At 44.6% G+C, this 24,329-nt stretch overlaps 2 protein-coding genes across 2 annotated transcripts in view; one reads left to right on the forward strand and one right to left on the reverse strand.

Annotated features, from left to right (window-relative positions):
- The first annotated feature begins 98 nt into the window (after nucleotides 1–98).
- On the forward strand, nucleotides 99–2,441 carry npb (neuropeptide B). The gene is made up of 2 exons (XM_010872624.5): nucleotides 99–1,145; nucleotides 1,627–2,441. Exons 1-2 carry the CDS (start codon nucleotides 876–878, stop codon nucleotides 1,753–1,755), a joined length of 399 nt encoding a protein of 132 aa, XP_010870926.1. The 5' UTR covers nucleotides 99–875; the 3' UTR covers nucleotides 1,756–2,441.
- The window catches only part of gnav1 (guanine nucleotide binding protein (G protein) alpha v1), a 30,681-nt gene continuing 8,692 nt past the window's right edge, over nucleotides 2,341–24,329 (reverse strand). Inside the window, exons 3-9 of the mRNA XM_029122255.2 lie at nucleotides 17,121–17,213; nucleotides 15,704–15,864; nucleotides 14,688–14,816; nucleotides 8,052–8,181; nucleotides 7,883–7,954; nucleotides 4,427–4,514; nucleotides 2,341–3,950 (exon numbers count right to left, since the gene is read on the reverse strand). Of these exons, the coding sequence (XP_028978088.2) occupies nucleotides 3,760–3,950; nucleotides 4,427–4,514; nucleotides 7,883–7,954; nucleotides 8,052–8,181; nucleotides 14,688–14,816; nucleotides 15,704–15,864; nucleotides 17,121–17,213 (864 nt within the window). The 3' untranslated portion in view covers nucleotides 2,341–3,759. The remainder of the gene's footprint in view (nucleotides 3,951–4,426; nucleotides 4,515–7,882; nucleotides 7,955–8,051; nucleotides 8,182–14,687; nucleotides 14,817–15,703; nucleotides 15,865–17,120; nucleotides 17,214–24,329) is intronic.

Here is a 24,329-nt window from a genome sequence, read left to right on the forward strand (position 1 = left end):
GTGTTCTGAAGGCTATGTTACTCCATTGTCCATTGTGTTCATGCTGGTGCTAATGAGGAACCCCACATTTTAGTAATTGACTTGTGATCCGACATAAGCCTCGTTTAGAGGACTTCAGTGCCTCCTCAACAGCCTAAAAAGAACCTTAAAGGACTTACTGGATAATATGGATTCTAGATAAACAAAATATTCATCCAACCATAACCAAATGAACTGAGGGATATCTGGGCACGCCCCCAAATGTGCTGTTCAAACTCTGAGTACCTTGACAACGTTTTGGGTCTACAACAAATAATCTGATGTAGGGCCGGCCTGGTTGATGCAAAGACACAATGAAAATAGTGAGACTAAATCAACAATTGGGATCTGAAGGTCATGGCCATTAAAAGTTGTGAGACGTGTTCACGTTGTTGATGTATAATAACAGCTATACCATAGGCTACCTCTCGAACACAGTTTTCTAAAGTTCAATCTTAAAGTTCAACGTTAATTTCACTGACTTGTCCTCTCAGTAATCAGATGATGAGGATCACTGGGATTCCCTTATGTCACCCCCCCCCCCCCCAAACACAAGGGAAAAGCGAAAACGGATCAATCCGGATTGGAATTTTCCTCTGCGTGAATCACCCAACCCATCTGATCCAATCAACGGGTCACGATCGCGCAGCGCGCCTATATAAACGACCACAACATTAACACCCAACCAAAAGAAGCACCAACCAAGAACGTCTGCTGATATTGTAAAGACTTGACTGGTAACTACAGCTCACCACAGAAAAAGACAACAGGAGAACCCAAGAAAGTCCAAACGGCAAACAAACCAACCAGCAAACCAACATAAAATCCACTGCGTAAAGCGCAAGAGAGGTTCCACGATGGAGAGGTCCGTTAGATTCGCTGTTGTGTGCGTTGCTATCTCCATGCTTATTTCGTGCCATCCTATCGAGGCATGGTATAAGCAGTCGACCGGTCCAAGCTACTATTCAGTCGGCCGAGCTTCGGGGCTTCTTTCCGGGATTCGGAGGTCCCCATACATCCGTAGGTCTGAGTCCGAAGAAACGGTTATGGACAGCGGAGAGTCCACAGGTACTGGGAACAACGCGGTGACAGACGGTAACCGACAGACCCCTGTGTTAAAAAACATGGTGAGTGTAATTTGGCAGGTAATCGTTGAGTTACATTTTAAGGTTAATGATTCATGTGCGCAAAAGAATCGTACCATTGGTACCATTTAAATAAAATAAAAACCTGGTTGAACTAAAGTGCTGTATTCAAGTTTCGGTGTGTTTGTCAACGCGGAAAATATGAGATGGAATCGAAAAGGAAGGCGCGTGCTAGATATCAGTCGTGCGTAAAAGGCGCAGTTAATTTTCAGCACCAAAATTAGAAGCGCGCATCCTTAGAGAAATCATATAAAACAACCGCATTGTAGGTTTACACTTGAATTAGGCCTCCATTAAAATAGCAAAACATTTACAATGAGATAACGAAGATTAGTAGTGAAACGAGTGATTTTAAACCAACATTTGGGAACACAGCTGTCGGGCTGAATAGTGTATTTCTCTATCGTATTATCTCTCTCTCTGTTTTGTTCCCTGTCTTTCTCGCTCACTCTCCCGCTCTCAGGCCATTTGCGTGAAGGAAATCTCTCCCAACCTGAAAAGCTGCGAGCTGCTGCGGGACGGGACCAGCACGTTCCAGTGCAAGGCTGACGTGTTACTCTCCCTGGACTCCCTGGACTGCCTGACCGTGTGAGCTGCAAAAACATCTCCCTCCAGCGCCAACAACACCAATTGACTTTTCGTGTGGCAGAGGGGGCCGGGACAGCACTAGCTAGCGAGAAAGAGGGGCCGTTAATTGATGATGACATTGAATGTTTTCTCATTTCTATAAAAACGATGTGAAGATATGTATTTAATACTGCTAGCGTGTAAAAAAAGAAACAAGTGAAAAACAATATGGAAAAACTCCAAAGTGCAATGTGTGTTTGTGTGAGAGAAAGCTGTTCGCCTACTAGGCAACAAATCTGTCAAACTCCCACTCCCCTATATCCTTGACCTGGCCAGTCCTCAACCATTACCCCTTAATTGTATCCGCGTTGCCAATTGTAGGCTATTATTAAATGTTCATAAATCGTTGACTGCTGAGCAGAACCCGTCGAAGTACTTTTATTTATTAAAACGAACAAATATCGGTGACTTGGTTAGCATACATGTGTATTTATTCCGGACTGATGTACTGTAGAGGTATTGCGGTTTCCCAAAAAAGCAACAACTGTGTCGCAGATGTTTCATATAGGCAATTGTGTTTTTATGCTTACAAATTGTATTTAATTTTACAAAATGTTATGGTCATTTATGTTATCTTTATTTTTTTCATGCTGAAAATGAATATGGCCAACCACACACCCGACAAGTGATTAATAAACATGTCAAATAAGACTTTAATAGTGCATAGCCTATTTATCTTAAGACACCAAAGTCAAGATACTTGACAATGGCAGACTGAAATCCATTCACAGTGACAAATCTAAAAACACTAGCTTGAAAATCTTTAACAATTACAAAATATAATTAAATAATATATGCTACACACTGAAAGAAAATTAAGTTACATTTCTGGGACTGAAAAGGCACATGGGAGTATGGTATATTATGGTAGACTATTCTTAAACAATAAAATGGCACAATGACAATATTAATTATATAACAACCATCAGTGATTTGTTTTTCACTCTCATAATTGTTTGGAAATAGTTTAACTGAAATTATTTGTACTAGCATGTTTAAGTATCAAACAACACATCTTGCACAAACAAAAACCATCTCAAAATAACCAGTTTTAAAAGTAGACAGAAAAGGTAAAACATTTGTGAGAGGAAGAGAGTGAGCAGTGAGAATGGAGCCGGACGAAGCTTCACTCCAGGCAAACGAAACAAGAGGCTGCTGTACCTCCCAAATCGCACCTTATTTTGTTTCCAGGTCCCACATGGGGTTCGGGGTGAAAAGTCATGCCCTATATGGTTGCTAGGGTGCCTTTTCGGACATGGGCCGAGGTGTTTCACCTGCGATCACTGTCCCATCATGGGAAGTGTGACGCACGTTCAGCTAAGCATAGACAGATGGGAGGAAGTGAGTGAGCCCCGCACCGCGCCCCATAAATCTGCACCACGCCATGCAACACTGCCCCCATCCAATGGGCAAATGGTCAATTCTCATTCTTGCCTGAGATACACAGACACACACAAAGACACACACAGACACACACACTCCCTGTCATTATTTGCTTTCTTACTGACTTTCATTTTCCTCGCTCGCACGAACACACACACACACACTCCCCCCATTCCACTCGCCAATACACCTAGTTGCATACTTTTTTTATTTACTCTCTCTAAGCTGACTAGTCGTTTAGCTTCAACCTGTAACCGAGCAACCAAAGCAGAGAGAAAGCTTTCTACAGGGTTCCTCCAACAACTGCGGGCGCGCGCACACACACACACAGCAGTCCTATCATTGTAACTAATGGAATACAACAATGATGAACAAATGTTACAATTTGGACGAAATACAACAATTACACCAGGTAAGAAGTGTTAATATTCTAATATTCATATTCTTATTAGGGTTGCAACAATTACAAAAGTACAAAAAAAATAAATATGCAGCATGAAGTCCACAATTGCGCTCAAACAAAAAGGACAGGGAGCGAAGTTCGGTGTTCTCCGAAGGAAGCCACAACCCTCAGAACTCTTAGAACTCACAGCAGGGAAACCGCTTCCAGGTTCTCTTTGACGATGGTGTCCATGACAACCTGGAAGACGACCTGTATGTTGGAGGTGTCAGTGGCCGTGGTGAAGTGGTGGTAGATGAGCTTGCTGGGTGTGGCGTTGAGGGACACAAACACGCCCGCGATGTACCGGGCCGCCGTGTCCACGTCGCAGTCGGCACCTGGAGGCGGGGTCAGAGGGGGGGGGGGGTGAACACTTGATTTGGATACGATTGTCAGCTGTTCAGGACAGGGCAGAGAGAGAGTTGGAGAAGGACGGAGAACTAGAGGAAAGGTATTAGCGCCCAATAGACAGACCATTTGGGTTCAATTGGCATCAATGGATGGACATTGTCGCCCAGACGGATTGATCTGCACTCGTCAATCATAACTATGACAGGCACTACCAGGCGGCGTGGGGCAATACTTTCTACTGGAGTTGGTTGAACTTCATTATAATCCAATATTTTGTGGTGACACACGTCCGGGGTGAAATGCTGTCACACGCAAGCGGACTGCTATAGATTTACCAACCGTCACATGTTGTTTTCTGTACTGTGTTTTGCCTGTCCTGGTTGTGTGTATTACGCAACACACACAGTGGGCACAACAAACACACACACACACACACACACAGCTTTTTCTCATCCGCACTGACCTTTGAACTGAGGTAAATACAGCCTTAGATGTCGCCCAGAGTGTAAAATCTTCTCTTGAAAAAGGTCAATCTTGTTCATGAATAAGATCTGAAACATGAACAAATACATGAATTAACAGAAAAACACACAGATAGACAAACAAACAAATAAATATTATTGCAACGACTGCTGCAATACTGGTACTGTACCATTACAAATACCACTTCCAGCCATGCAACGACTGCTGCAATACTGGTACTGTACCATTACAAATACCACTTCCAGCCATGCAACGACTGCTGCAATACTGGTACTGTACCATTACAAATACCTATGAGGTTCTGTCCTCAAAACATAATTTTGAGATAGTTGGCGTTGGAATTACGGACCCTTTGGTGGTTTTGTATTCTTTTTAACATAAGCTGAATTGGGGTACTTAGAATGATATAGAGGTAAAAAAGGCTGTGTAACAAGGAAGAGGACTATCACTACATTTTGTTAAAATTACAAGCAGAACCTTCTTGTCCCAGGCTCTCCAGTAAAGGTATTAGGTCAAAACATTTTGTTTCTTGAAAAAAAAAAATTTGAAAAAAAATTGAAGTCTAAAATGAGCTCACATCTTTTCAGTGAAAAGTCAAAAAAGTGTTTTCATTCCAAAACACCTTTTAGACTATTTAAACGCGTTCTCATTCCACCTCTCATTTGTGAAAAGTTGTCCTACTTCTTCGTCTGAAGAGAGTCCTCCTTCCTCCTCTCACTGATACAACAAACAACTAGCCAGATAATGATGTATGAACTCATTTGAATGAAGCCTATATTATGTGTGATGTGTGTGTGTGTGTTTAGAAGCAATGTTTGATGTAAAAAAAAATAAACATATACGAAGTGAGAGAAGAGAGGGATAGAGAGAAAGAGAAGGAGGGAGGGAGGGAGAGAGAGAGAGAGAGGGAGAGAGGAGAAAAAGAAAGCAAAGGCGCGAGAGACGGAGGGGGAAGAAGAAGCGATGAATGGAAGGAGAAGGAAGAGCTTTTATCTTTCCTTCATGTCGCATCAGTCATGGGTAAAAGTTTGTGACTAGTCTGTGTGTGTGTGTGTGTGTGTGTGTGTTTTTCTCATCCTATCCATTAGCAGAAGGGCAAGTAGTGGGCAACCATGTCAACCAAACTGCGTAATCTGTGTTTCTGGACTTCTTTACCCAGAAGCTCAAACCTTCCGAAGAAGACATTGTGAATCACAGGATTAGTCAGATAGGACTCATTTAATGACTGGATGTGAAACGGCAGAAGCCATCCGTGTTTGCATTCTTTGTTTAACGCCCATCCGGAACTCAGCCCCGGGAATAATCCCACCTGATGTCAGAGGGTAGTTAACGGTACGACCAAAGTTTGAACATCACAGTTGGGTCGTCTTACTCCAGCAGTGAGTCCACATTCCCGGAGTCTCGAAATCTCAGAGGTAATTGGATTTTTCCTGACTGGGGCGCAACAGTAACTGGCGCTCTTGAGCTGGTTCCGGTGAGAACGGCGCGTTTTTCCCTCCTGGACGTCTTAGGTGGATCATCTATAGACGATGGCCCATAATTCTGGTGAAGTCTCCGGGACAGAAAGTCTCTGCGTTCGAGTCACCGCTCAAGACTGCCGATGGCCTCAGGTCCGCACGCTGTCTTCTCTACGCAATGTTCTCCATTGTGTGGATTGTGTAGGACAGGGGGCCTTTTGTGGGACCACGGTGGCTCGTATCTACTTCGCGTCTGTTGAGGGACCCACTGGGGTGATGACAACTTCGTTCATTGTCTCGATTTTTAGGGGCCCAGACCATTTATTGAAGCCGCTGACACGACACGTTGCCTTCCATTTCTGACACCAGTTTGGATCCATTCATCATTGATCCTCATCTTCTCTCGATAGCTTTGTTGGGACCCGGCCACCAAAAACTACCCGAATTGAGTTCTTTAAGCACCTGCTTTCTTGATTATCAGATAAGGAAGAACTAGAGAGGCTATATGTTTTGCAGGGCTGCTCTGATCTTCTGTACTTGATGTCACACTGGCGACCAGATATCGGGGTGGCCCATTGCGACATACGAGTAGCTACACACAACGCAAGGCCTTCGTCAGGAGCGAAAATAGAAGTCAGTGATCTCTGGTCAGTCAGTCATCCAAACATAAACGAGTGGAATTCCTTGACTCCGAAGACAAAAACAAGTCTTCAGTTGGTACATAACTGCTTTACTGAGTGATCAAGAACACATGGGCCGAGAAACTCCCTGGTCCTGCAGGCCTCTCAGCCCACACACACTAGTCTCTGTAGCGTCCAGCTGTCCTGGTTGCTGCTGGCCAAGGTTGCCGGTGATTTCTCCAACTGAGCAAAATCAGTGTTTCCAGTAGCGTTTTCTTCGGCTGTGGTCTGAGGCGATGGCGTTTCTCCTCGTGTGCCGCTTCAGACATCAAAGAAACAGCTGTTCCACTTGCATTCAAACTGCTTTTCCCCACGGCCATTGTCTTCGGACAGGGTACACCTTGGCTTGTCTTCGGTGTCCTGCATTGAAATTTCTTTGTACTTCACAAAGTGACTTTTCCATTTCCCTCAGTAGTTCTGCTAGATGGTGGCAATTTGTTTTTCTTTTGTCCATAAGCATCTCACACACTTGGGTCGATGCTCTTAGCTGCTGTGGATTCTTTGTCTGCCATTTCCATTGACATACCCACTTTTATTGCTTTCTGCCATGTTAAGTTACCTTCAGATGAAAGGCATTTTTTAATTGTTTCGCATGCCGCACACGCCAACCTGCCGCAACACGCCAACCTGCCGCAACACGCCAACCTGCCGCAACACGCCAACCTGCCGCAACACGCCAACCTGCCGCAACACGCCAACCTGAGACGTCTGGTGTCACTTAGAGTTCTCCTAACTAACAGTGTTCAGACATTTTTTTTATATTACAACTTATTGGTTGCTTTTATGAAATGTATATTCAGTACTGTGCAAAAGTCCTAGGTACTTGAAAATCTAACTAAGGCCATTTATTTGGGTAGTAAACAATATATATATACACACACACACAGCATGTTTTTTATTTACAAATAAACACTTTTGCTAAGTACTGTAGTTCTGTAGTAATCATTTGTTCGGGAGTGTAATACTTTTTCAAAACTTGGATGCATCTCCTGGTTGCCTTAGGTTTCTCAATAAGTGGAACGTTTTTGCTCCATCTGCTTGTATATTATTATCCATGTACAAAATGTATTGATCATTTAATTCTTATCTATTGATTATTCTATTCTAAATTGTCTTTCCTCCACATCCAACATAAAGTACTCTGAATGCTCTGTGTAAGAATTTCTAGACCAGTCATTCAGTTGTTTCCCATGGAGTTTGAACAGTGGAACAATGAATGGCAGAAGCCTTCTGTTCTTTTTTGTGCAGCACAATACATTTTTAAATGATTATGATAAATATCACAATATTGCCTCCTACCATTGAGGTACTCCGGAAGAAGATGTTGTTGCAGATGGAGGAGAAAAGCTTCAAACTCTCTTGCAGCCGGTTCTGAAGGTAAAAAACATTTAAAATCCTCAGACTAAATGCGTCATACAGCGTTTGCAAGAAAAGTTATTTTAATAGTGTGTGTGTGTGTGTGTGTTACCATAGATGGGTCCTCCACCAGAGTCATGTCGTACCCACTGAGAGACACAACAAAAAGGACGGCCCTCACGTCCTCGAAACAACTGATCCACTTCCTCCTCTCTGTCCTTTGACCCCCGACATCATACATCCTGGAGAGGTGGGGGGGGGGGGTGGGGAGATACATTAATCTGTATATCACATTGAAACATCAGAGAATAAATATTATGTGCAGCTGACATTATAGAAATCCACACCCATCGCCCACTGAAACCCATCGCCCACTGCTATTTTTGTGGTGGTGGTTTGGGCAATTTATTTAGAGGGTTTTAGACCAATATGATAATGTCAGCAAGAGGTCAACATCAAAAAGAGACACCTGCTACTATTCAGATAGTAAATGTGTGTGTGTGTGTGTGTCTGAGAGAGAGAGACAGAACAAGAGGGAGACGGCGTGAAACTGTGTGCTTATCAATTAGCCAAAGATTAGTGCCAAACTAATGAATGTATTCAAATGAAGACTGGAAGCGTCTGTTGGGTCCTTCAGGCACACCTGGGGCCTACCGCGAGGACCCTCGAGGTCGACTGAGGGGGTGTGTCCCAAATGTCCCACATTATTCCTTAGCGCACTACTTTTGCCCGGGGCTAATGAGGCTCCAGTTAAACAAGGTGCACTACGTGGGACGCCATTTTGGACGCAGCCAGAGAGCTTAGCATAAGCCGGAGATGATGGAAATAACAGGTAGCACTTTAGCATAAGCCAGTGTCATGAAACAACAACAGATCTAGAGACGACGATGGGGGCTCTTCTCCCTCAGGACTCAAGTTTTAACACGGTCGATGTCAACTGCAAATGGTCACCTTTTTTCTCGCCAAAACCAACGGAGACAGTTGGACTTGAGATTAATCAAATGTTCAGTATTAGTGTTCATCCGGGAGATTCTCGGTCGCTTTTAATTTCGACCTGTGTGGTCAATCCCATTTGGAACGGAAACCTGTTAGAGTGGATGGACCAGCTCATGGACCGGACCTCCATCTATAACATCAGCATATAACCGTGATTTGAATCAAGACTTTAATCTGAGGTGAATAACTGATGAAGCCCATAATCTAGTTAAGACTTTTTTTTAATCTCTCTGTCTTTATTTCCTACTGTCTGCTATCCTACAATAACATATCCTTCATTCTTTTATTATTACATCCTTCCACATTCCGTGCCTTCTCACGGCCAACACTGGCGTCGTATCGCTGCTTCCCTCCACACTCTGAACTGCACATTTCCTCTTTTCACTTTGACCACATCTTGAACTCCCAAACGGGCGATTGAACCATTGCTCTCTGATCCCCTCCCTTCTTCGCCCGCTCTCCCTCTTAACCCAGTTAATTCCTTCATCAGTATCGTTTCATTATCCAATGGAGACGGGAGGAAATTGGTTGCATTCCAAACGGCACCGCGTTCAGTATGTGGACTCTTCCCCCAGAGTCCCAGGTGTCTAGAATAGGGGCTAGGATGGCATTTGAGATGGAGGCAGGATCTTATTTTTCCTTGATCTGGATGGGAAATTAAGGGGTCACATGTCAATGGGAAACAGTGTGTGTGGCGGCGTGCGTGCGGATCTGGGCCGTGACATTTTCAGAGGGCTGGTAGACGGTGGGGACGACGTGATTGGAGGGTTTAAATATTTTTTTTTTTTTAAAGGGGCCGTTATGTCTTTCATGGTGTCGTTAATTAGGGGTTAGCTAACGAGCCACGACCTGGTGTGACCTTCATGGAGAGTGTGTGTGTGTGTGTGTGTGTATATGTGAGAGGAGTTGAGGACCTCCCACAAGGGAAGAGAATAAACTACCTAGGAATTACATTATTAGAGATGGCGAGAGACAGAAAGAGAGAGAGACAGAGAGAGAGAGAGACAGAAAGAGAGAGAGACAGAAAGAGAGAGAGACAGGAGGGGAAGCATCTCTTCTACTTTTAACCCGTCAGGTACCCCTGCTGCAGTGCAACACACACCTCACCTTTGATGACATTAGGACTTAACAGTAGTCAACCGACTTAACAGTGTGTGTGTGTGTGTGTGTGTGTGTGTGTAAGAGAAAGAGGGGGTGGGCGTATACAGTATGAAATTCCTCATTTGACATCTGGAGCGTGCTGAAGGTTTAAAACCAAACCCCACAGACACCAGGTTGGAATCGGTAAGAGGCTCTATTCCCAGAGAAGTGCTCTGATGTCCCCAGTCAAATTTCTCTCTTTTGCTTTTATGCTGAAAATCTTGCTCGAGTCATAAATCAAATTGTCATCAATGTTTAAAGACATTTCTAAATCTCCTCTGCGTGTAATTCACTGTAACATTGGGAAATGTCCAAAGACACCCTGGTTTTAGCTGGTTCACAATTAAGTGAATTTTCAATCTCTTTCTCCCTCCCTACTTTAAATTCAACTCATGAACGCTTTATTGGCATGGAAAGTGTTACCCCACAGGAACGGCAACATATAGACACAAATCAAATCAATGTTGAGGCAGACTGGCAATGAAAGGAAACACAGTCATTCTCAATCAGTGACAACCAACTAAACAGTACATTAAGAAAACGATGAGGACCATTATTCAATAGAGAGAAGCGCACAGGTTGTAATGTAATTGTGCTGGGTGGTCTGTTGACGGACTGCCTGCAGTAGTGTCAGGACGCTATAGAGCGTGTTTACACTGGGACAGTTGTATTTTTTGATGAACAAGACTTGTTGCCAGATCTACGTTGGAGATAAAGAAACCCTTTTTAGTGTAAAGTGGTGAGAGGGTCACCAGCCCAGGTAATGTGGGACTTTTCCGGCAGATACTCTTTGTGAATACTGACGTCTTAAGACAATGATGTCTTGCTCAATGTGTATTGGAGGGAAATGAAGTCTGGTTCTGTAGTTCCTTTCAGTTCCAAGCAAAAACAGATTCAGAAAAAAATATTCACTTGCTGGGTAGCAACTGAAACTAAAACGCTGTACGGGCTTGCATTGAGCCGTGAGGCATAACTATGGCCGAGCGAGTTTCTTATTCCTAGTGACAATAGAAAAAGTGTTTCCATATTATGTAAATGTTCTTCAAAATAAAGGTGTTGTCACAACATTTGTTGTAGTCTAAATACGCTCTTATTTTACAACTAATACCACAAAGGGGTTTTTCTCCCAATGGTTATTCGATATTTTTCTATTCCATTTTTCTTTCAAAATCTTTGCATTTGTTTTCAATTTCGGGAAAATAACTTTTCCCTCAAGCTCTGTGGTTATCGCAGCCTAGGAAAAGAACACACATATTTTTTAGGCTCGCTCTTTCCCCCGCTCTACACCCTCGCACGCGGTACGTGTCTCACACACAGACACCTCCACTTCAGTATCTATCTAGTTTAGAAAAGGTGAAATGGAGGATCAAATGACATTTCCTCCAGAGAGACTTGACCTTTTCCCGTGCCATCTCCCTGTGTTGTGTGGGTTATTGTCTTTGGAGAAATTGAAAAGGGGGACTCGGGCTCTTGTCCAAATGGATTTCTGACTCAACATTTAGAGTGGTGCGCATGTCTGTGTGTGTGTGAGAGTGTGTGCCTGTCTTTGATGTGACGATTGGTATTTTCGGTCAATAAAACCATCAATCGGCGGCACAAACTCCAGTTTGATTGACAGCTTTTGATTTAACGTGTCCATGACCCTACATGCTGATTCTCTGTGTGTGTGTGTGTGTGTGTGTGTCCATGATGGTTCTGTCACATGGGGCAATCCAAGTCAACAATTTTACTTCCACTAGACAGCTCACAGCACACGGATACCGGTCCAATATCTGGGACACACACACACACACACGCACGCACGCACACACACACGCACACGTGCACTAAAAAGGCCCATGTGTGGGATATTGACAAGCTGGTCCCTCAAGACAGTGTGATCCGGTATAAATGCAAAACAGAAGCGCCTTATGAAAAGCCTCGCGCCGCAGCAAGGTGATATTATTTGTTGTTCTAATTCGTTTTAAATAAAGAGGTAATATTGTCAGTTATAATCATTCATATGAAATGCAGAGGTAACAGGGTTTATTGCATTTTACTATGATAGGAATTCAGCTGGAGGTGAACTGCGGCGAGTCAGACTTGTGTTCCAAATGACACACTTCTCTCTATGTAGCACGCTTGTCGGGGCGCAAATAAAGCATTAGACAGGGATACGGGTGTCATTTGGGCTGTGAAGAGGAGCATTGGTATAGTTGATAGGATTAGATATTATAATTGAAGACATTTTACAGTTAAATCAGATTTTTACAATGCCACTTAAAAACACAGGTCAGGGGCAGAAAGGGGAGACACCCGACACACACAGACCAGTCTGGTTTTCTGTCCTTGTCGGGACCTGACCAAATACTCCCAGTTTTTCCAATCCTCTAGCCGTAACGCTTCAGACCTAAAATTCAAACCAACACTAACCCCTAAGCCTTGTTCCTTGTGGGAACCCAAGGGTCAGGTTCAGTGAGGTCCCCTCAGTAAAAAGTAGCTAAACCGAAATCACTTACGCTGACACACCCCCACTCACCCCCACTCACCCTCACTCACCCTCACTCACCCTCACTCACCCACACACCCCCTCTATTGGTCGGATGTAATGCATTTAGTTACCATAATGTATCCTTGAAGATGGCCCATTAACATTCAAATTGCTACAGAAACCAGCCAGCGGAAAATCCCCCACTATGCTCCATTATTAGATATTTATGATCTCAGGCACTTGGGACAACCTGGAGAGGCTACCTCCAAAATGCCGCCCTGTTCACTTGCACTACACAGGGAACGGGGGACCTCATGGACCAGGAAAACTTCCTCAAACAAAACAGAGACAAAACAGAACTCTTCCTCACTGGAACCAAATCCACCCTCATCAAAATTGGCACTTTCACTCTCAGCATCGATGACACTGTTGTTTCTCCATCCTCTGCAGCCAGACTACTGACTCACACCAAGTCCCAGCATCATATCACCCCTATCCTCTGTGAGTTACACTGGCTTCATGTCTCCCAACACACTGACTACATGTCCTACCGACATATAAAGCCCTAAACATTATCACTCCTGCCTACCTCTCTGACCTTCTTCCATATCAACCAACACACACACACTCCGTTCCAGTACTGCAGGACACCTCATAATCTCCAAGTCCAAGCTCAAAGGCTTTGGTGACAGGGCATTCTCAAGGGTTGCTCCTCGTCTCAGGAACTCTCTCCCCAAAACCATCCGTGACTCTGAGACTATCCCCATCTTCCAGCAACGCCTCAAGACTCATCTGTTCAAAATCGCCTACCCATAGCCATGCCCAATTCCATTCTCTCAATTTTCTTTGTTTTCTCGTAGTATTTATGATTTGTTTCTGTTCCATGTTCATTTTGTAAAGCGTCTTTAAGTCCTTGAAAAGCGCTAAATAAATAAAATGTTGTATTATTATTATTCCTGTCCTGACCAGGGGCTACGGGGAAACACTGACACAGCTGTCCTGACCAGGGGCTATGGGGAAACACTGACACACCTGTCCTGACCAGGGGCTATGGGAAAACACTGACACAGCTGTCCTGACCAGGGGCTATGGGGAAACACTGACACACCTGTCCTGACCAGGGGCTATGGGGAAACACTGACACACCTGTCCTGACCAGGGGCTATGGGGAAACACTGACACACCTGTCCTCACCAGGGGCTATGGGGAAACACTGACACACCTGTCCTGACCAGGGGCTATGGGGAAACACTGACACACCTGTCCTGACCAGGGGCTATGGGGAAACACTGACACAGCTGTCCTGACCAGGGGCTATGGGAAAACACTGACACACCTGTCCTGACCAGGGGCTATGGGGAAACACTGACACACCTGTCCTGACCAGGGGCTATGGGGAAACACTGACACACCTGTCCTGACCAGGGGCTACGGGAAAACACTGACACAGCTGTCCTGACCAGGGGCTATGGGGAAACACTGACACACCTGTCCTGACCAGGGGCTATGGGGAAACACTGACACACCTGTCCTGACCAGGGGCTATGGGGAAACACTGACACACCTGTCCTCACCAGGGGCTATGGGGAAACACTGACACACCTGTCCTCACCAGGGGCTATGGGGAAACACTGACACACCTGTCCTCACCAGGGGCTATGGGGAAACACTGACACAGCTGTCCTGAAGACATGGCCTCTGATTAGTGTACTTATTACAAAAGGTGGATATTTCTTTGAGTATGTAATGACAGAAGTGTGTGTGTTTGTTGTGTGTGTGTGTGTATCAGTCATGTGTCCACTGCACAGGGATAAGGTGTGTTAAGGTATTGATGTATCGACTTTGTACATTACATTCTCTGACAAATCAGATCTAAGCTTGTTTGATTGGCACCATCCAGTTTGGCTGTTAGAGATAGGAGGTAAAACAACATCTATACAGCAAAACAATAGAGGATGTGCACGTGTGTGAGAGAGAAAATAGATAATTGACTTTATACAATAACCCAATCCCTAAGATGAACATAAAAGCAACTGTTTAGTGTCTTTACTTTCTTAACTCAAATACTAAGATGTTGCACTTCACATTCTACAAATATTATAGTACGCATTTTGTTCAAGGAGTATCCCCATTCTTGCCTACCTGAAGAGCAGGTGGTTGACCTTGAACTGTGTCTCGATGACCCCCGTAGTCCGCAACCTGACCCTCAGGACGTCTGTTTCCGTGGGAACGTAGTCGGGGGAGATAATTCGGCCCATGTTCTCGAAGAAACTACAGACCGGGGAGAGGGGGGAGGAGGAGCGGGGTGGGGGGAGAGGGGGGAGGAGGAGCGGGGTGGGGGGGACAGCATGTACCAGAAAGGTAATCATTTCAAAGGTGACAGAGAGACCCGGGGAGACACGGAACGGCAGTCATGTGAGCAGCGCAGTGATAAACGAACCTCCACAGAGGAGCTGTGGAACCAGTCACTTTCATGACGATTTATAACCAGCGGGTGGAGGGTTATAACTTAACATACTGCTAATGTACTGAGGCTGGGGTTTATCTAACGGAAAGGGAATGACGCGCGCATGTGTGCGTGTGTGTGTGTGTATGTGTGTGCGTGCGTGTGTGTGTGTCGTAGACAGTTTCAGGGTGTTTCTGTCCAGGTAGCTGATTAGGAATGACTGGGTTAGAATGTCACCATCACTTTGGCTTGGTGGAAATGCCAGTCCTGGGGGTCTGTTGGTCTGCATGTCATTCTGAGCGCGCGCCTGTGTGTGTGTGTGTGTGTGTGTGTGTGTGTGTGTGTGGTTTCTCAGGAGGACCTGTCGCTGTAGATAAACCCACACCTGAAGCACCCTGCCAGGGAACAGAGCATACTCCTGTTGGTGCGACTTGGTTCATCCTTCAGGAGCCATTAATTTAAAAACACACACACACACACACTGCTCCGACCCCCACTCTCCTGCCCTGCGCGCGCGCGTGCGTGTGTGTGTGTGTGTGTGTGTCTGTATATCAGGGTGATTCTCAGTGACACATACAGGACATGGCTAATCACTGGACTTAAGGAATCTACACTTAGATAATTACACCCCGGGGTTGTCCAGTGTGTGTGTGTGTGTGCGTGTGTGTGTGTGTGTGCGTGTGTGTGTGTGTGTGCGTGCGTGTACACTCACTACAGAGCCGAGTCGTTAAGTTCAAACTCGTATCCCCTCCGGACGGCCACTCGGACCCCGCGGTCTGCCCAGAGACAGGAAAGGGCGTGGCCTACGAAAGGAAACAGCACCTGGTCCTCATCAAAACACCGGCCGCACGACAACACAGAGTGGGCATGCACCTGGGGGGGGAAGGAGTGGGTGAGCGTCCGGACAGAAACACACACACACACACACACACACACACAGCGGTACAGTGAGCAGAGCAGCAGACCCAGAAACTCTCCCCGGCGCGGGAATAAAACGCAACTAAACGGACAGACAAAGGTTGGCAGTTTAACTGGCTGACATCAGTCAGGAAAACGGACCTCGGATAAATGCAGTGATAATAACAGTCAACCTCCAAATTCATCACCGGTTCACAGCTCCAATTATCAGCCGTCAGGCTTCCTGTGGGCGGAGATGCTTTGAGCTCTGTTACCTTTGACAATAAAGCTATTTAAATGAAACCTGACACACACACACACACACCTCCCACCCAGTCTCTTATCCATCACACCATGTCATTATGAAGCCATTATACTCCAACTCATTCATTCAACTGGTTGTTATTGTGGCCTTTTTCAGTTGAATTGTGACATTCAAACACCGGAAATAGAGAAAGTGAGTGTGTGTGTGTGTGTGTGTGCGCGCAGGTTTAAACGTCACTTGTGAGGACCATAAACGCACACAAGCATATTTAAACAAGGAGAAGTCAACCTTCTGGGGCCATTTTTGCCCATTCTCCATGACGAAAAAAGCTTTCTTTGGCTTAGGTTCAGTTTCAGGTAAAAGTACAATCGAGGTTAGGTTAGCATTGTCTGGCAACGACGCCAAATTACTACAGGAAAGTCAGATTCTAGTCAGCTAGCAAGTGTTGAGAGTTAAATACCTCACCTACCTAATTTACTACATTTATATTCAAGCAATGTATGTATGTATGTATGCAATGTACAATTACAGACAGATAATGTGTATTTATCATATAATGTATGTATTTTTTTATTAATGATCAGACTCATTCTGGAGAGTCTTTTGTTATTTAAATATACATAAAGATAACTTTTGTATTATTAAATGTACATTTGTTGAAATAAGAAGCATCATCAGAATGTCCATGTTTTATTTAATTTGTAACTGGGTACACGAGTACAGAAATGACTAAACGTCCTGTATCGGCCGATTGTGGCGCACGAACATCGGCCATCGGTTCCGGCCAAGCATTAACTTACCAGCGCATCTCTAAAAGACGGACACGCCCGGCAATGTCTGTGTGAGACGGACAAAGCTGACTGCCGTAGTGACACTGCCCTCTGGTGGCCGTAGGGGGCAGCCACAGAGCCAATGGGGGAGAGCAGCGGGGGAGACCTCGTTACGCTCAGGCAACTTCAAAACCCACCTTGTTCTTGTTGTTAGCCAGGTTGATCCGCAGAACGCCCATGCCGTGGAGGACGAACTTCATGGATGTCAGGAGGTTGTCCAGCACCGCAGGCTGCACGGGGTCAAAGGGTCAGGGGTCAAGGCGTCAAAAGTGAAACAACAACAACAACAACAATAACAGCAGACAGGAAAATTGTTGAACAAAGGTGTTTACAGAGGGGCGTGATATTTTCGATGAAAACTATTAGAATTCAACGTAGGACTTGAATTAAAAAAAGCTAAATGCTAATTTTCATTTATTTAAAAGTAAATTAGAGTGCCAAGACTTATTTAGATGTATTATCTAACAGAACACGTTTCTAAGTTACAGCACAAACTCCAACTCAGCAATTTCTCCTTTCTGAGGTATGCTTCCTCTTTTGTTTTCTTCATCTGAAGAGAACCAGATCCTTACAATCTTCTTCACCTACATAGGGAGAATAAGCCCAAAGCCTCGTTGATGAGAATGACGGAATATAATTGTAGCAATGAAATCAGTGAATAATACAAACACACTTTCTGGTTCCACCACTCCCCTTCGGTGCCACGTAAAGGGAATTCAAGTGATAGGACATTTCACTCAACATTGTTGTACTCTGGACACTGTAGGCCTTATTGATCAGAAAACCTTAAATTCAACTCTTGCAAAACTAATTTGGGGAATGTCTGGTGGAACAAATGATCAAACTTAATTAATTCACAAGTTACCAACTCTTTTTGAGCTGCTCCTTTCTAAACTAAACTCATCTGGCACAAAACTCAATTTTATCTAAATTCAAAACTCAACTGTGAAAAAAGTCGTAAATACAGCCGAGTTGGGTGGCAGTTTGGGTTTAGTTTGTAATCTAATTTTGCTCAATTCAAAAACTCAACACTAAGAACTTCTGAGTGGCCAAATGGTGTAAAGGGAATGTGTTGGAATACAAGCCCCTCCCTCCTTTTCTCTCAGATTTTTCCTCTCTCCACAGCCAAAGAAATAAGCCTTACATTCCAACTCGATTTTATCAGTCTAGACATCAATTCTTCCTCACTCTTTCTGTCAATCCTTTCTGATGGATATTGGAGATATTACAGTTCCTCAGCGTATGAACAGCGTGATAAGAGAGAGAACTCCTTGGCGTGACACGTCACTTCAGCTTTAGTGTAGCCCAAAGCTGATCTGGGCTGAGGACGCTCAGCTGTCAGGGAGTAGTGATTCTTTATTAAAATATTCTCTATCAATAATCTTTGCTGACACCTGTGCATTGATTTGTGTCAGAAAATAAGCAGCTTAGTCTCCATTTGCCTCCCTTTCTCCCCTTTCTGTCGCAGCCGGGAGGAAGGGAATTTAATAAAAATAAGGAAGGAATTAAATAAGCCTTTCCTAACTAATAAAGTAATTTATTTGCATTTTATTGCATGCCATAAGTATTAGATTAATCAGAAAACCAGAACTTAATATTTGGTACAGAAACCTTTGTTTGCAGTTACAGAGATCATATGTTTCCTGTAGTTCTTGACCAGGTATACACACACTACAGCAGGGATTTTGACCCACTCCTCCATTCAGACCTTCTCCAGATCCTTCAGGTTTCGTGGCTGTCGCTGGCCAATACAGACTTACAGCTCCCTCCAAAGATTTTCTATTGGGTTCAGGTCTGGAGACCAGCTAGGCCACTCCAGGACCTTGAGATGCTTCTTACACTCCTTAGTTGCCCTGGCTGTGTGTTTCGGGTCGTTGTCATGCTGGAAGACCCAGCCACAACCCATCTTCAAAGCTCTTACTGAGGGAAGGAGGTTGCTGTCCAAGACCTCGCAATACATGGCCCCATCCATCCTCCCCTCAATACGATGCAGTCGTCCTGTCCCCTTTGCAGAAAAGCATCCCCAAAGAATGATGTTTCCACCTCCATGCTTCACGGTTGGGATGGTGTTCTTGGGGTTGTACTCATCCTTCTTCTTCCTCCAAACACAGCGAGTGGAGTTTAGACCAAAAAGCTCTATTTTTGTCTCATCAGACCACATGACCTTCTCCCATTCCTCCTCTGGATCATCCAGATGGTCATTGGCAAACTTCAGACAGGCCTGTACATGCGCTGGCTTGAGCAGGGGGACCTTGTGTGCATTCCAGGATTTTAATCCATGACGGCGTAGTGTGTTACTAATGATTTTCTTTGAGACTGTGGTCCCAGCTCTCTTCAGGTCATTGACCAGGTCCTGCCGTGTAGTTCTGGGCTGATCCCTCACCTTCCTCATGATCATTGATGCCCCACGAGGTGAGATCTTGCATGGAGCCCCAGACCGAGGGAGACTGACCATCATCTTGAACTTCTTCCATTTTCTAATAATTGCGCCAACAGTTGTTGCCTTCTCACCAAGCTGCTTGCCTATTGTCCTGTAGCCCATCCCAGCCTTGTGCAGATCTATAATTTTATCCCTGATGTCCTTACACAGCTCTCTGGTCTTGGCCATTGTGGAGAGGTTGGAGTCTGTTTGATTAACCCCAGCCTGCCCATACTAACCCTAACCTTTCCTCAAAGCCTTACCCATACCCTAATCTCACCCCATAGAAATGTATATTTCACTTTAAACCTCAACCCTAAGCCGTAAATACAAACCAGATTCCAAAAAAGTTGGGACACTGTACAATTGTGAATAAAAACAGAATGCAAGGATGTGGAAGTTTCAAATTTCAATATTTTATTCAGAATACAACATAGATGACATATCAAATGTTTAAACTGAGAAAATGTATCACTTGAAGGGAAAAATAAGTTGATTTTAAACTTCATGGCATCAACATCTCAAAAAAGTTGGGACAAGGCCATGTTTACCACTGTGTGGCATCCCCTCTTCTTTTACAACAGACTACAAATGTCTGGGGACTGGGGAGACAAGTTGCTCAAGTTTATGAATAGGAATGTTGTCACATTCTTGTCTAATACAGGCTTCTAGTTGCTCAAATGTCTTAGGTCTTCTTTGTCGCACCTTCCTCTTTATGATGCGCCAAATGTTTTCTATGGGTAAAAGATCTGGACTGCAGGCTGGCCATTTCAGTAGCCGGATCCTTCTTCTATGCAGCCATGACATTGTAATTGATGCAGTATGTGGTCTGGCATTGTCATGTTGGAAAATGCAAGGTCTTCCCTGAAAGAGACGACATCTGGATGGGAGCATATGTTGTTCTAGAACTTGGATATAACTGTCAGCATTGATGGTGCCTTTCCAGATGTGTAGGCTGCCCATGCCACACACACTCATTCAACCCCATACCATCAGAGATGCAAGCTTCTGAACTGAGCGCTGATAACAATTTGGGTTGTCCTTGTCCTCTTTTGTCTGGATGACATGGTGTCCCAGTTTTCCAAAATGAACTTCAAATTTTGATTTGTCTGACCACAGAACACTTTTCCACTTTTCCACAGTCCATTTTAAATGATCCTTGGCCCAGAGAAAACGCCTGCGCTTCTGGATCCTGTTTAGATACGACCTATAGAGTTTTAGCCGGCAACGGCGAATGGCACGGTGGATTGTGTTCACCGACAATGTTTTCTGGAAGTATTCCTGAGCCCATGTTGTGATTTCCATTACAGTTTCATTCCTGTATGTGATGCAGTGCGAAGATCACGGGCATTCAGAATGGTTTTCCTTACGCACAGAGATTGTTCCAGATTCTCTGAATCTTTGGATGATATTATGCACTGTAGATGATGATAACTTTAAACTCTTTGCAATTTTTCTCTGAGAAACTCCTTTCTGATATTGCTCCACTAGTCTTCGTCGCAGCATTGGGGGAATTGGTGATCCTCTGCCCATCTTGACTTGTAAATTATTCCATTCCTTTTTTACTCACAATTTGTACAGTGTCCCAACTTTTTTGGGAATCGGGTTTGTAGCCTTTTGGGGACTCATTTGTCAGGTTTACTATATTTGTGGGGACCATGTGTTGTTAGACCTGGAACTCAAGTGCGCACGCACGCACGCACGCACGCACGCACGCACACAGACTAATTATCAAGTCCTTCTTCCACCCTCCACCTCTCTCCCAAGCCAAAATAAACACATTCCTGGCCTGGTTTCCTGGCTGCTTTGTTTGAAGTGAACCGTGTGATTGTGTGTGAAGTGCAATCAAACGTACCAGAGCTCCCTAGGAAAAAAAAAACTCTCATCCTTCCCATTCACTGGAGCCCTCTTCAGTTAACAGACGAATGACCACACGCACACGCTCACTCATTTCCACGTCTGAAAGCGCTGTCACCCATTTGCGTGGTCAGATACCTCCACCCTCCTCAGCAATCATCCGCTACGCTGTCCCCTTAGCCAACACCCCTGAGAAGACACACGGGGCGGCGGCGGACGAACAGGAAGGAGGAAAATGTGAGAGGACGATGAGGCGGAGCAAGCTGTGGGCAAAAATGTGAATCAGCATGAAGCCTGACGGCCGGTTCACATTGCCCGGTGTCCCTCAGGATGACTGCGGAGCTTAACATTTAGATACTGGCCCGGCGGAGCTTGGCGATGCATGCAATACGAGACCACCAACCCCCTGAAATTCTGATCCGAAACTGTTAAGGTTCCACGGTGGACTCCCGTCTGACAAATATTAACCAGAAACCAGATATAAAAACAAGGCAAGCCTAGGTCGACCGTTTTGCAAGTGATTGTGGTGAACAAGGGAGGGGGATTGAAGAGCAGCTATTGTTGTGAGAAGCGGCCAATACTCTGCTGATGCTAATCCGAAACCTAGTGTATGGAATGCCATTTGCTTATCAAAAAGGTACATTTAACATGTTAAATTAGAAACCGATTACTGTGGATGGCTAGCTAATAGCCAGACAGTACCTATAATGAAACCTACGACCGTTAACTAGTTTTCAGATCTTCAGAATGATTGTTTCAGGTAACTATATTCACTTGTTCTATTAAATCAGTTGAACATAAAATCAGAAACGTAGACTAATTCTCTGTCTACAACTTTAAGAATACTGGTGGAGGGAAAATATGTAAACTACTTGTCCGTCAATCAACATAATATATTTTTGTTGTTAGTTTTTCACAGTTAATGTATTTCTTCACCAAGTTCCATTAAGTGGATTAGTAGGGAGAGAGCAGTACGTTTCGTTGTCCTCACTCTAACCTGCTCTTCCTGAGGGAGAGAGCAGTACTTTCGTTGTCCTCACTCTAACCTGCTCTTCCTGAGGGAGAGAGCAGTACGTTTCGTTGTCCTCACTCTAACCTGCTCTTCCTGAGGGAGAGAGCAGTACGTTTCGTTGTCCTCACTCTAACCTGCTCTTCCTGAGGGAGAGAGCAGTACGTTTCGTTGTCCTCACTCTAACCTGCTCTTCCTGAGGGAGAGAGCAGTACGTTTCGTTGTCCTCACTCTAACCTGCTCTTCCTGAGGGAGAGATCAGTACGTTTCGTTGTCCTCACTCTAACCTGCTCTTCCTGAGGGAGAGAGCAGTACGTTTCGTTGTCCTCACTCTAACCTGCTCTTCCTGAGGGAGAGATCAGTACGTTTCGTTGTCCTCACTCTAACCTGCTCTTCATGAGGGAGAGAGCAGTACGTTTCGTTGTCCTCACTCTAACCTGCTCTTCCTGAGGGAGAGAGCAGTACGTTTCGTTGTCCTCACTCTAACCTGCTCTTCCTGAGGGAGAGAGCAGTACATTTCGTTGTCCTCACTCTAACCTACTCTTCCTGAGGGAGAGAGCAGTACGTTTCGTTGTCCTCACTCTAACATGCTCTTCCTGAGGGAGAGAGCAGTACGTTTCGTTGTCCTCAATCTAACATGCTCTTCCTGAGGGAGAGAGCAGTACGTTTCGTTGTCCTCAATCTAACATGCTCTTCCTGAGGGAGAGATCAGTACGTTTCGTTGTCCTCACTCTAACCTGCTCTTCCTGAGGGAGAGAGCAGTACGTTTCGTTGTCCAACATTTCAAGCGATTTGTGATGTTAGACATGTCGATTGCAGTTCGTCAATCGCAACATAAACAAACGGTTTTACTTTTGGCTTATTATATATTATATGTTGCTGCTGAACCTTGTAGCCAGTGAAGTTGTGGTTTATCCTCAGCTAATCCTAATTTGTACTGTCCCTGGATGGATTCTCCTGTTTGTTTGTTTGTTTGTTTGTTACCTTAAGTTTGCATACTGCGATTGGTCAGACGTTTGCGCACCTCTCTTTGTACCCAGGTCATGTTACTGTTCTCCCCCAGGCTTTTTTAACACAGGGGGGGGGAGTTTCCAGGAGGTTTGTAGCCCACCACGTTTGACTGCGTGAGACCAACGGTTTAACACACCAGGGGTATACCTTGTGTACTTGTGTACCACCCAGGCCTCATAACTGCCCCAGGTCCTAACAGGTCCAGATCTAATCCTTAAGTAGTGTTTGTTTATGTGTGTGCACGCTATGTGGTGATTTACCACTAAACCCCTCATTCAAACGACTTTACTTATCCCAACCAACAGGCTGTAGATGTGGTATTATTCAGAGGGGGCGTGTGTGTGTGCTGTCCATCCCAGATGCTGGATCTGAGAGGATAAAGGAACTTGCTGCTTGCATGCTGGCGTGTTCCTCCAAAACGGGTTCTGTTTTTATTGCACATTCTGATTCTATGGACAGAACACGAGAATGGACATGTTCAAAGTGCCACATCCACGCTTTCCACCCACTAGAACAGCCCTACCCTGTGATCATAAAAGACAAAAACACACAAAACCACATATAAACCTATCAAAGAACTTAGATGGACACATTTGCAGGAGTGTCATACTGTTTTGCCAAACTCTTTAGTCTTTTTACAGCTGTTCCAACAGTGTGCTTTCATTGTTGTGGTGGCTAGCAGTTGCTATATACTGGAATTCATAATCCAGCGTTCTTTTCTCTGAGAGCATTTTAATATTTTGTGAGTCTGTGTGTGTTTAACAAAAAACATAGACACCCACATGCTTGCTTCTCCTTGTATTTCCAGACAATGTTACAAAACCACCATGTGGAATGTAGCTGAACTAGTGGAAGTGAGGCAGTGAAATGATTAACTACTACAGAACTGTGTTAAGGCTGACAGCTTCTCTTTTCAACAGAATCTTTCTTCAATACTTTTAGAATCTTCAACATTGTTTTAAAATATTTAAAACAGTTTAAGAATCTTTAAAAGCATCCTAGAACCATCAGCAATTTTCTAGAATAATCACCACCATTCTGCAATCTTTA

Source organism: Esox lucius, chromosome 9 (assembly GCF_011004845.1).
Source record: "Esox lucius isolate fEsoLuc1 chromosome 9, fEsoLuc1.pri, whole genome shotgun sequence".
Lineage (NCBI taxonomy): Eukaryota > Metazoa > Chordata > Actinopteri > Esociformes > Esocidae > Esox > Esox lucius.

Bases quoted from the DNA above. Each gene is read 5' to 3' on its own strand.
- npb (XM_010872624.5), top strand. From the start codon at position 876: ATGGAGAGGTCCGTTAGATTCGCTGTTGTGTGCGTTGCTATCTCCATG. The intron at 1,146-1,626 runs GTGAGTGTAATT...TCCCGCTCTCAG, and splicing joins CCCCTGTGTTAAAAAACATG to GCCATTTGCGTGAAGGAAAT.